At 47.0% G+C, this 14,033-nt stretch overlaps 1 protein-coding gene across 1 annotated transcript in view; it reads right to left on the bottom strand.

The window, feature by feature from the left end:
* PKN3 (protein kinase N3) overlaps positions 1–14,033 on the bottom strand; it is a 167,814-nt gene that overhangs the window by 88,551 nt on the left and 65,230 nt on the right. The window contains exon 11 of the mRNA XM_069237013.1: positions 13,600–13,789. Within this exon, the coding sequence (XP_069093114.1) occupies positions 13,600–13,789 (190 nt within the window). The remainder of the gene's footprint in view (positions 1–13,599; positions 13,790–14,033) is intronic.

Here is a 14,033-nt window from a genome sequence, read left to right as displayed (position 1 = left end):
TAAATAAGAAAGACGGTCCGCCTCCTCCAGGCCATAGTCTTGTTTCAGGTGTTCCAATGGGACGATGCCCTGCTCATCGAACATGCATCCTGGCTTTTTACAACCCCCGGCTGCCACCGCAGGAAGCGTCTGGGTTGTAATCCTGGGGAGAAATCTGGACTCCCCAGAATAGGTGTCATCGGGGACAGAAAAGATGGAAGTTTAGCTTTGGTGGCTACGGCATCTCAGACTTTAAGGAATGATCACATGACCGTGGAGCAGTAGAGACCCCTGGCTCTGTCCTGGGATGGGAGTCAGGGCTTCCTTCAAATATGTGACCCACCACCCGCTGATCCATAAAAAAGACAATGTTTCTCCATAAGGGCTCTGCTCCACTCCAAGAGGCAGAGCTGGGAGGCCTGATAGTAACGCACCAATTAAGGGACCACAAGCCATCCCTCTCCCATAGTTTGGTAACTAAGGGGCCTGGAGAGACGGGGGCCCTTCACTCCCTAGAGAAATGTATTCATATCCAATTGCATATGTCTGAGGGCATGTTTTGGTGGGGTCAGTGGCAGTGCTTGAAAAAGGTAGCGGATACGTGGCAGAATGACCATACTGTAGTAACGGCGTCCACTCCACCCGGCCAGGAAAGTACCAGTCGCCCCCACTTAGAGATGTCCGTCCGGATCCCTGTGATTAGGGAGGCGTAATTAAGCGAAACAGTCTCCGCTACAGAGGATGCCAGTTGAATTGCCAAGTAAGAAACAGTGTCAGATGTCCAATCAAAAGGAAGTGTGGTCCGGAGTAGGGTTTCAGTGTGCGGTGCTACCATAAGATTCAAGATTTGAGATTTTTGCGTGTTGACCTTAAAGCCAGAAAGGAACCCGAAGTTCTGTGACTAAGGCCGGTAGAGAAACCAGAGGGCTCTCAACAGACGAGCACATTGTCCACATACATACTAACAAGATGACCCTCACCCCAAAACTGAACGCCCGTTATATCTTGACACATGTAGAGGTGTTGGGTGACTGGCTCCATATACAGAGCGAAAAGGAGTGGTGATGGGGACATCCCGGGTGTGTACCACGACGGGTAGGGAAAGGCTGGGCAAGGATACCATTAACCCACACTATGAAAAGCTCCAGTGTTTTAAAAAGATAGGGCCAGCTCACTCGGTCAAAAGACTTTTCCAAATCGAACATAAGGAGAAGAGTCTCCTTCTGTGAACTAGATGCCTTATCCAGAAGATGGAAAATGTGGCGTGTGTTATCTCCACATCTGCATGAGAGAATACAACTGTCTTGATCCGTTGCTATCAAGCCCGGTATGCAGGGGTTGAGACGACTGGCCAGAAAGCTTGTGCATAATTTGGCATCTACATTCAAGAGAGAAATAGGAGTTACAAAGCGAGGGGTCTTTTCCTGGCTTGGTGATGACCGACAAAGAGGCTTCAAGCATGGTATCCGTAATGGAGACTGAATCTGTGAAGAAATTAAATAATCGTGTAAGGAAGTGGGCAAACTCATGGCAGAAGGTTTTATAAAATAGTGCAGTAAAGCCGTTGGGACCAAGTGACTTCTGCAACTTTAGCAGTGCTCTGGCTGAAATCACTTCTGTACAGCTGATGGGTTTATCTAAGACGGCAGACTCTTGACAAGGGGGGTGCGGTTGTACGGGGTGGTCGGCAGCAGCCATTCGAGTAGGTATGTAGACGGATCAACAGGGGAGGAGTTATTGGCGGCACAGAGTGCACAGTAGAAGTGCCTAAACGCAGATGCTTTTTCCAAGTCTGAGTGAGTGTCTGCAGAAGGGGTAAGGCGTATCGTATGGACATTGTTGGCGTGAGCCGTAGCCTGGAGACGATGGGCAAGTAACCATGCACTACGGTTGCTGCAGAGGTAAAACTTAAGTTTGAGTTGGACAAGGACATATTCTGCCCTTATTTGAGATTTAAATACCTCAGTGCTTCAGCTTTTCACTTCTATGCCCTAAGGTCGTAAAGCTAACTCCATCACCGCACATTATCAGGCCCTGCTATCTGCAGCCGGACGATAATGTTGTAAAATAAACACAGTCTTCCCTTAACTTTAAAAGGAAAATGTGACCCTGTACTTATTTAAAAATGAACTCAAGGCAAGGATTTACTCTGAAGGTATCTTCGAGCTACGGGTAGCTTGCGATCGAGTGGTTGGAGACACCTGCTCTACAGCAAGTTCTCCCAACATCAGTGCAGGAGCAGCGGCCTCCTCATCGAGTACAGGTCAGTCCTCCCAATTCTAAGTGCAGGAGCAGCAGTTTCTTCATCATCCACTGCCTGGTCTTCCGAATCATCATTTCCATTCCAATAATCATAGTTTCCCTTATTGTAACACCCTTCATCATCTCAGGGGCTTCTCTTAGTTGACAGAATAGGTGATGGGGCTCAGCATTATCCTGAGATTAAGAGATTGGGAAACAGGCTCAACAAAGTATTTAGGAAGAGGGAAGGGGGTGGGCTGTAGGAGGCCCCGAGGCTAAACCTGGCAGTGGAGTAGATGATGTTTGCAGTTGTTGAGGCAGATGGACAGACAGCTTCAAGAGGAGGCTGAATCTTCAGCACCTTCTTGGTAGGTCCGTGAGGATCAGCACTGAACATTCTTGATGGGTTTGGATAATTCTCTTATGGGTTTGAATAATTTAAAAACTCGAATTCTTCTTTAGGAGTAAGAGTAGGCTGCTCTACCCACCTTCCTCTTCTCTTCCCTCTGTCCCTGGTCCTTACACTAGTCATGTCACTGCATCTGAGGAGTCTGGTGATAAAATGGAACTCTTCCATACAACTGATGGCCCAGGTGTTGCTATCGAAGAAGTAGCCACTGATCCAGTTATGTGGTCACTCTCCAGTTTCAGCGTACAGTGTATTAAAAAGTCACTCTTGTGGTCAACGAAGAAAGTCATGTAGGTGCTGTTGTCGAGGTAATAGATGAGGGGATGCTTAAGGTGGAATGCCACAACCCCAGAGGGTGACCGTAATAGATATAACACTTTCATTCAAGCAAACTCAAAGTCAGTGCAGGTTGGCCAGGGGGCCGGTTATCCAGTTACAGAAAGGTGATTGGATTATTTCAGTTTTCTATCCCCTTGGAAAGCTTACGCTGCTTGGGAAAAAAGAGAGCTTCCTTTTCTGTGAAAAAGGCTAATTCTTGGCTGAGTGTCGGGTCAAAAGGCCCAGTGCTTCAAGAAATGTTGTGCCACCCCTGCATGTTTAGGCTTTATGGGTGTTTATGCTGCAACATTGTATTCTTCACAGAGGTAAGAAATCCAACTTATGCAATATAAATGGTGAAAGTGTCCAAATATTAGGGGGGAAAAAATCTCAAACTTCGCCTGTTTGCATAATTCATTTCACCCTTATTGCAATTCAGGCCCTGGGGCTCCTCATAAGTGGAGGCACAGGCAGGCTACAGACAGGGCTGAGGTCCAAATATCTTTCTAATTTTTTGTTGATAAATCCTTTCATCGGAGGGTTTGAAATCCGACCCCTGTGGCTCTGGGACCCTTTTCCCACACCCCCAGATTTCTCATCAGTAGGGTCGCTCTCTTCATTTGTTGTATTGATAGTTGTAGCTCCAGCTGGTGATACTCAAACATTAAATCTAGCTTTGGAAAGTGTTTAGCCCATTAAAATCTTTCAAGATGTCATCAATTGTCAGGGATATGTGCAGTTTTCATCTAAAGGCTCTGAAGGGCATCCACAAGTCCACACACATTCTTATTTCTTCTGGGCATTATTTTTGGCTGCTACTACATTCAATGTAACCCGCGGAGTTGGTCACGTTACCCCCTTCTGTGATGTCGAGTTTCCTAGTGTTTCTCAGTCTCAACTTTCTTGCAAAGCAAACCTGGCCTTCTCCTATGTGGTACTGGACCTGACTGCATTGTTTTATCCACCTGCAGTCATTTTCTGCTCTAACTACCACTATTTCTGGGTATTTGGATGTTAGGGTATGTAGTGACTCTTTCTGCATTGCTTCCAATCTGTATCAGCTGCAGCTCCTCTGCTGATTTGCGGCTCTTCGCATTAGTAACTCTGGTTGTAAATGGCCAATGAACTGAGAATGGTGAGGGGCTTGCTTACTGCTTTTCTACCAGCAGGTGGCACGGTTGTCTCATTTATTTTCTTGTGTGCAGAATTGTATCCTGATTTCAGATGCTTCGTTTTAATTCCTGTGCTTCTAATTTTATAATAGTTTATTTTATTAATTCCTTGAGCACAGCCTGTAGTTAACAGTCCACCAGTTGTTTCAGAATGAGTTTTTTTATTTTACTAATGGTGTTCCATTCGGAGCTGGTCACTTTCTGCTGTTTGTTTCCTTTCTGTTGGCTGTCTCCCCTCCTCCCAGTCCTCTGGGCTAGTATTGTGATTTTTAGGTTGAAGCCTACCAGCAGCACAGCTGTCTGGTTTGTTGAAGACATCTTGGAGACATTCAGAAAGATAACCTGCGAATGCATTCTGCCCATTGCTTACCTTTGGCTTTGTGGTTTGTAACTCACATTTCCTTGCTTTCTATTTGCTGCCTCTGTATGTTTTAGCTGTTCAGCTTGAGTTCCTCCCTGCCCTTGCCCAAACCAGGTTTACTATATCTTTCCAGGATCCTACTTTCTGTAAACAGGCCTTTGAATTTTGTTCTTATTTTGTCATATTTGCTGTGCATTGGAACACAAAGGTCAGGCTGTTTCTTCCAAGGACGCTTGGTGTTTACTTTTCTTTCTGTGACTTCAAAGTGAGAGTGTCTATAGGAAAGCAAGAGGAATGCAGATTAGTCTCCCTATGGAGCCCTCTCGTGCCCCTCCTGTGCTCCAGTTTACGAGGCTGTAACATAACCCTTAAAACAAGCCTGCAGGGCGGAGGTGCACACACTTTCTGTAATAACAATTATTCATTTTGAGGGTCTTCTATCAATGCACTGTTGACTTTTGATTAATGTGACCCTCTAGTGAATGTCTAATGATCTCCCCTTTTACAGTCAGCGAGTCAGAGTACCAAACCCTTTTAATTATAACACGGATTGCCAAGCCAAAAGGAGTAGCCTACACAACTACACTTAATGAACAATAGTCTCAGTATGTGCAACACTTGCAGTAGCACCGTGCCATAAAAACCTAGACAACACAGATTACTGCTTTCCAGAAAACTACAAACAGGAGCCCGGAAAAACAACATTATTTACACTACAGCCTTAAACATTCTGCCTATGTCAAAACACAGATTTTATACTATTTGGTGGATGTGTGTGTTGTCAACATTGAATAGGTGAACATGTTCCACTGAAACAACAGCTTATCACAAGGACCTGCTTCAGCATTGCTAGTGTCTGGTGTGACACTAGCCACTTCACTATGCACCACTGCACTACACACCATTCCAGTCTAGGCCACTGCACTCTGCAACACTGCACTCTACGCTTTATGCCACTACTCTATGCTATTGCACTCTACTATGAAACAATTTAATTTACGCCACTGCACTTTGTGCCACTGCACTCTATGCCACACAGCTCCACTTTGTGCCACCCTACACCACTACTCTAAACCACCTCACTCTGTGCCAATGCATTCAACACTTTCCTCAAAACTAATGCACTCTACACCAGTCTATTCTACTCTGTGTACACTGAACTAAACACTACTCCACTCTGCGCCACTACATGCCACTCTAATCTAGTCTGCACCACTGCACTCCCCACCACTGCAAGCTATAGCACTCTACGCCACTGCACTCTATGCCACTCCGTTCTACTCTGCACCACTGTACTCTACACCAGTCTAATCTGCGCCACTGTTTTCTATGACACTACTCTGCAAGACTGCACTCTGCCACTGAACTAACACAACTGACCTCTGCACCACTGCACTCTACACCATTGCAGTCTACATCACTGCACTCTATGAAAATCTATTATACTCTGCACCACTGAACTCTGCACCGCTCTATGCCACTGCACTCTACCCTGCATCACTCAACTCTAGATCACTCTATTCCACTCTCTATCACTCCACGCCACTCTAATCTATTCTGCATCCATTCACTCTACCCATTCTACTCTACGTGCCTGCACTCTACCCTGCACCGCTCCACTCTGCTCTGCTCTACCCCGCTCTTCTCACGTGCACTCTGTGATTTTACTCAAAATGCACCCTACATCATGTACATCATGGACTCTACATCACTGCATTCTATGCCAATCTACTCTGCACCATTATACTTTACGTCACTTCACTCTACAAGACTATGATACTTCACTCTATCATGCTCTAATCCAATCTACTCAATTCTATGCTACTCCACAACACTACTATACGATGCTCTTCACAACTCCCTCTATACCAGTTTACTCCACTCTATTATACAACACTCTATGCCACTTCATGCCACCTTACTCCACTCTATCATACACTCTATGCCACTTTACTCCACTCTATTCTGCCCCACTTTATGTCAAGCCATTCTGTGCCACTCTGTGCCATTCTATGCCACTCTATTCTGTGCCATTTTATGTCACTACACCATGCCATTCTATTCTGTGCCACTCTACGCCACTCTATTCTGTGACACTCTATGCCACTATTCTGTGCCACCATGCGTCACTACTCCATGCCACTCTATTCTGTGCCACTCTACGTCACTCCACTCTATTCTGCGCCACTCTACGTCACTCCACTCTATGCCACTACTCTGTGCCACTCGACTCCACGCCATTCCACTACTCGTTTGAAATAATTGAATTTTAAATCTTCTATTTTATTTGGGGGCATTTTAAAATTGAACTGTCACTCTCCATACTGTGTCTGAGCACCGGAGCCCGTGTTCAGTTGGCTACCGGATGCTCAGTAGTCCTTGTTTTTCTCCTCTTCCTGTTTGTGCCATTTTGCGACCGCCATTTTGTTTGGGTTAACGGTCTAGTTTATTTTTACCTTTCTCCTCGATGCCGGCTCAGGCTGCCTCTTGTCATTATTTAAGGACAGAGGGGCGCCGGCCGCGCCGCTGGCGCGCCAAAGGCAAGCCCGTTTGCGCCCTGGAGCGTCCTGGGCCCGGAGATGCTGCCTTTCTCCCACCCCCTATGAGGTTAGTTTATTCCTCCTCAGAATTATTGGCATTCAGAAACAATGATCTCTGTGTTTCCCATCCTAATGAGTCACATCTCCCTCCCTGCCCCTCCTGCCCACGGTGTGGTTGGACCACTGTGCCCCTCACGTCCGCTAAAATTTCCTCCCCTTCGCTAGCCAGAATGATGCTACTTAATTGCCGGTCCCTTGCTGCTCATTCTTTATATATCCACAATCTTCTTGAAGCTCTCATACCTGACGTGCTGTTTCTTACCGAAACCTGGCTTGATGAGGATTCTGCCTCACTCATCTGCAGTTACTTGCCCACCAGGTACGCTATGATCCATCTAGATAGACCCACGGCCAGAGGTGGTGGAATAGCTACTATTTTCAAAACCACTATTAAATGCACTACTCAACCCCTGGATATTCCTGATTGTGAGAGCTTATTGTTCTCATTATGTTTGTCCTCCACTTTCACCTTTTCAGGTATTTTGCTTTATCGCCCTCCGGGACCTGTGCTACGTTTCCTAGATACTCTACCGGAGGTTGCAGCTAGCCACATTTGCAACCGTTCCAATTTCACTATTTTAGGAGACTTCAATATTCATCTTGATAACTTGGAATGCCCTTCGGTTAAACTATTGACGTCCTCTTTTGCTGCTCTCCAATTAACTCAGTATGTATCTGGCCCCACCCATCAGAAGGGTCATACATTAGATCTCATATTCAGCAATATTACCAACCTGCTGACGGCCTCTCCTTTGCCACTTCTTTGGACCGATCGCTTCCTTCTCTCGTTCACTTTTCCATATGATGCCACTCATGGCCTCCTCCCTAACACCACTTCTTCCGGTCGTTCCTGGTCAAAATTTGATCCTGTAGAGTGGCGCAAAACTCTTCTAGCCTCTGATTTAATTTATCACCCCTCTACCTCAGGAACTGCAGACTCCTTTTATAAATGGATCTCATCCTCTCTGGATGCTGTGTTACCCATTAGAACCAGAGTATCCCTCTTAACTCATAAACCCAAACCCTGGTTTTCCCCCCACCTGCTTGAACTCAAAAAGGACTGTAAAAGACTTGAGAGACTGTGGCGTAAAAGCTACAGTCCCTCCAGCAGAGAGGGACATACAAGCAATCCGTTAGAACTTACCACCATAACATTAAAATGGCCCAGTCTACTTTTTATGGTGGAAAAATAGAACGCTCGTTGCATCCCCAGAAAGAAATCTTTCAAATCTTTAAAGATCTCACTACCCCTTCTCGATCTACCCCGATGATGGAGGCCTCTGTGTCCTACAGTGATCGACTGGCATCCTTTTTTCAGGACAAAGTCATCAGCATTTACTCGGGTTTTCCTCCATATATGAATCACTCCCCCATTGATAATTCTACAAACTCCTTACCTATAGGAGCTTCCCTTATCTCCTTCCCTCCCCTCACTGAGGAGATGACCACCAATCTTTTGTCCAAAATTAAATCTGGCTCTCCCTTAGACCCCGCTCCTCCCTCTGCTCTCGTGCAGGTAGCAGATGTTATTGTCCCTCCTCTCACCAAAATTCTTAACAACTCACTTTCCTTGGGATCGGTTCCCCTGTCATTTAAACACGCTATTGTTAAACCCCTTTTGAAAAAACCCAAACTTGACCCTACTTTACTAGAAAACCTTAGACCTGTTGCTCTTCTTCATATTTCCGCGAAAATCCTTGAGAAACATGTCAACACTGAACTCACCAGTTATCTTGAAAGCAATGAACTTCTTCATCCTACACAAATGGGATTTAGAACCTTGCACAGCACCGAGTCAGCTCTTCTTACAGTAACTGAGTCAGCCCGCCAGCTCTTAGACCGAGGGTCGCATGTAGCTATCATACTGCTTGATTTAAGCGCAGCATTCGATACTGTTGACCACAATCTCCTCGGTTCAAGATTATCAGATATAGGAGTAGGAGGCTCTGCGCTCTCCTGGCTCTCCTCCTTCCTCAAAGATAGATCCTTTCAAGTTTTGGACCGTACTTGTTTTTCCGGTCTCTACCCGCTGGCATGCGGAGTTCCCCAGGGCTCATCTCTTAGCCCCACTCTTTTTAATATCTATCTGTCACCTTTAGCGAGAGTAATTGCCCCTTACAATTTGACTCTGGTGACCTACGCAGATGACACCCAGCTAGTGGTGTCTCTTTCCAGTTCCGGGGACTCTCCAGTGACTAACTTTTCTTGCTGCATGAGTGATATTGCCAATTGGATGACCAAGTCCAACGATGGGAAATCGGAAGTTCTGATCCTTGGTAACGGCCCCCTCGCTCTCCCTCTTCCATCTCTCTCAGATGCCTTTAAATCTCTTCCTCCTCCTAAACTCCAAGTTAATACTTTAGGTGTGATACTTGATCCCCGGCTTACCATGGATTCTCAAGCCAGTAAAATCTCTTCTACCTGTTTTGGCCTCTTGCGGATGTTTAGAAAGATCCTTACCCTTCTTCCTCCCACAGCCAGAAGAATCCTTATTGAATCCCTAATTCTCTCTCGCTTGGACTACGGAAACTCTCTGTTCCTTAGTTCCCCTCTCTATGTTTTAAAGAAGCTGCAAAGAGTACAAAATGCAGCGGCCAGACTTCTTACCCACTCTTCAAAATTCGCCTCCGCTAAACTGGCTATCTCCACCCTCCACTGGCTTCCTGTCAGAGAAAGGATCCAGTTCAAATCTCTCTGCATTGTTCATAGGGCCTTACAGGACAAAGGTCCCATCTCTCTGAGGAAACATTTTCCTGCACATCCCTTCCAGGAGCCTTCGCTCCTCTTCTCTTAGGTATGCACATGTCTCTCGCTTCAAGAGAGCCTGGGGTAATAACTCCTTCTCTACTAGAGCCTCCCACCTTTGGAACACCCTTCCTACGGAGCTCTGTTTGGAACCTTCCGAGCGCCTCTTTAGAAAAAAGCTTAAAACCTTTTTATTCTGTAACTAATACCGGCTCTCTCTCCTTCTTGTGTTTCGTTACTTTTAGCGCTGGGATGCCTCCGGGCCGCCATGCGCTTTACAAATTCTGAAAAACTAAACTAAAACTACTCCACTCTACGACAATCTACTTTGACTTATGGCACTCTACAACACTCTACTCCACAACACTGTGACACTCTACACCACTCAACTCTACTGCCTCCATGACACTGCACATCACTCCATGAGATTCCACTTCACTCTACTCCAAGCCACTCAACTCTACACCATTCTCTGGCACTCCATAACATGCCACTCTACTCCGCTTTATGCCACTCCAAGCCACTCTCCTTTACCCCACTTACTTTGAGCCACGCTGAACAGCAGCCACGCTGGAGTGCAGCACAGATAAAACAGATTGGTGAAGACGCCAGGTGCAGGATGCGCCAGGGGCACAACTAGAATTGAACCCCCAAGGGAAACGGGGTGATGGGGGGAGAGGGATTTCAAAGGGGTAACATGATGTGGGTCAAGCACTCCAAGCAATGTGGGCAGCGCTATCTTTGTAGCATATTGGACAAACCCAATCTGAATATATTTGAGAGAAGACAGAGCCCTCCACCAAACAGTTTTATTTTGAAAATAAAAAAGAAAATGTTCCCCTCACCGTGCAAGCCCTCTCCCATGGTGAGCGAAGCATTGAACAGTTTTCACTGCCCCTTACCGCCAGGGCTTTCCTTGCTGGGACAGGCCATGAAAACTAACTTGTAATTGCACATATCCAAATTAGGTGGGTGGAATTGCAGTAGAATTACACGTCTGCCTCGGACGGCCCTTACTCGGTTGGGCTTTCGGAGGGGTTTAATCATGGTGGCGACAGTAGTCTCTGCCATGATTGCACCTATGGCCCACCTTCATCTAAACCGCCTGGAGGACCATTATCTTGGTGGCACGTATACTCCATTGTAACGGAGTATACATGCAGTAAGAAATAAATCGGCACCCAAGGCTGATCTCACCTTCCACAAAGGCACCTGCAGCCTAAGGCCCATCTCTCTACACATTCCACCCCATAGCCTCAGCACACCCTTTCCCTTCTGCACAGGCCCCATAGTTGCAGATGGAATTGGACAGACATCCAGTAGGACGGTAGAAGCAGAGTGTCTGCGGGGGAGTTTGTAGACATACGTGCATGTTTAGTGTGTGCCTTGAGAGGTCTGTCCGTGTAAGTGCTGGGTGGCAATGAGTAGTGCAAGCGCATGTTTAGCGGTGTGAGTGGAACAAGTGAAGGGTGAGTGCTGTGCCTATGTGATAGCTGGGTGACCAGCGTGTCTATATGAGTGGAAGGTGAGCATAGGGCCTGTGTGAGGAGTGAGCTGTGTGAACGCAGGACAATGCATCACTAGAGAGTCTAAAAACCTCACTGTGACATTCATGGTGCAGTTTCAGGAGTGAGGAATGAGGGAGGGAAGGAAAAAGTCTTGTGGACAGAAGAATGCAGGATGTCACGGAGTACAGACACTCCCCGAGCTCTAACTGGAGCACCATGAAAAAACAAACGGTTGAGGGACAGAATGATTGATCTCATCTCAGTCACTCATTACATGGAGCCATGCCCCAGCTAGTTATTCACCAATATGCAAATCTCCCTCGGTTCCAATGGCCTTAACTGTCAGGCTAAGACCCTTCTACACAGAAACACAAGCATGCCCACAAGTGAGGTCCTAATCAGGTCTCATCAGTGCTGCATAATCTGGTCCCCCCTCCTGCATAATTCCAGGGGCTGTGAATATTTCTCCCACTGGGGCACCAACAGTCTTTCACAAGAGTGGGGACAGCAGAGGGCATAGGATGAAGGGAATACACTCAAAGGACTCGCTAACTTATGAATGGGCTTTTGAAAACTCGCAAAATACTTTCAAAGCATCAAAGGCATCATCCCATACCCATCTCAGCCCACAAGAGCGGAAGAACTGCATGTGTCCCCGAAGCTGCAGACTCCAGCGGCTTGGGGGTACTACAAACCCTTCAGCCCAATGGGCATGTGCACCTGGGTTGGGCTTAGACTGTTGCTCCACACACATCCTTCCCCAGTCAAAGAGCAAGTCTTCTCAAATGGAAGGCACTTGCTACTTGTTAATGAAGGCATATATATATATATATGTGAACAGTCTGATACATCACACGCTGCCCCCAGGCTTGAAATGGAGAAGGTCAGGCTGTGGCCAGCTGAGCTGCCAGGTCCTTACGGCTCCTGGATGGTTCACTACTTAGAAGGCACCTCTGCACAGGCCTCACCAAGATGGACCTTGCTCTCGGACCTCTTGGGAATCAGCCTGCTCCAGTCCATATCCTCCTCCTTCTAGAGCAGCTTGCAGCAGCAGGGTTTCTTCAGCCCTCATGCACTGCCTTGGACTTCACAGGGTATCCCCCAAAGTGTCTGAGTCATGGCAAACGTTGCTATACACTGGTGCTCGGAGTCTCCTAAAGAGCGATGGAAGTTGAACTGCTGGCCGGCTGCACATGTATCTGGAGGGAAACCCGAGGTCAATCTAAGTCGAAGCTTTTCTTCAAAATTGAAGACTTTCAATGTGGGCAGTTTGCATCTTTCCTGGGTTATCACGTTCATTGCTGGCTTTCGAGAGAGAAAGCTGGGATTTTCTGGGCAATCTATATGGAACAACCTTGACCAAGCATCGACCCGTCATCCAGATCCAGGTTGCAAGATAAAGCGCAGCACAACACAAAGGGGAATGGAGCTGAGAAACTGTCAAGCAGACGTGGTCAGGATACCGGAGTATAATCTCCCTCCTAACAGACATCTACAGGTTCCTTTCCGGAGTGAGGGAGGGAAAGAAGATGACTTGAGGACAGAAGTATGCAGGTTGTCACCAAGTACAGACGCTCCCCCAGCTCTAAATAGAAAACCATGATAAACTAACAGGTGGGGGATAGAATGGTTGAACTCATCTCATTCACTCACTACATGGAGCCATGCCCCAGCTGTGTTCTTAGCAATAAGCAAATCACCCTTGGTTCCACTGGCCTTAATTGTCAGGCTAGGACCCTTCTACACAGAAACACAAGCATGCCCACAAGTGAGGTCCTAACTGGGTCTCATCCATGAGGCACAGTCGGAGTCCTGTAGCACAGTGCGAACGCCAGCCCTGTGTGGGCACAGGCATGAAACCTACAGTGACTGATACAAACACAGCAAGCGATGGAAGGAATGCTTAAATTAAAGCTCAACGACTGGTGGTTACTGCACTTACCCGGAACATGAGATGCGTAATGTGCTAGCTCAGTACATGAGCGAAAAGGAAAACGTTTACTGGGAGGATGAGATCTTTATTGGATCAATTGAGTGCACGGCACCATAACATCAGATGTGTATCGTGCCAGTTCAGCACAGCGTAGAGAAGGGACACCTACCAGTAACAGAGTGAGCAGGACAGCACTTACCTGAAACACGAGGTGTACCCTGAGCCTGCTCAGTGCAGGTGAAGCGCCTGCTATGTACTGTGGATAGAGATACCTACGCACAACACTTCAGGCAATGGCTTTGCGAGGTGTGATCCATCAATGTTCACACTCACCTGTTGGAGTCCGCTACAGGACTAAGCAAGCTCTGGCCAGAGTGAACTACCAGGCCTTCCGAGTGGTTGGAGACAGGACCAGGTGGGCTTAGCGTCGTCATGGAGCCACAGGGAGGGAGGATATTCATCATCAAGCGTCCCCAGGTGGCAATATTAATGTTCATCTGTGCAGCGCGGAGAAAATCTTTTCCTAGGACATAAGGGGGTGAAAGACAAGTGAGTGGCAGCCACAAACCTCCCCACATGTGCCAGCACACAAACACACTTCCTTCAATGCCCCTCTGCCTCCTATCAAGTCTGTGTCAGTCGTGGGAGCAGATACTCCAGTTAATGGTGGACTCTGTCCACTCCTGAAATCAAGCGCCTAGAGATTGAGCTGTGTGACATTTGCTGTTGGCCAGTTTACTGTCCAATGCTTAATGCTCACTGCTTCC

This window comes from Pleurodeles waltl, chromosome 6, assembly GCF_031143425.1.
Source record: "Pleurodeles waltl isolate 20211129_DDA chromosome 6, aPleWal1.hap1.20221129, whole genome shotgun sequence".
Taxonomy (NCBI): domain Eukaryota; kingdom Metazoa; phylum Chordata; class Amphibia; order Caudata; family Salamandridae; genus Pleurodeles; species Pleurodeles waltl.
Note: the sequence above shows the minus strand (reverse complement) of the source record. Positions and strands in the feature narration are given on the sequence as shown.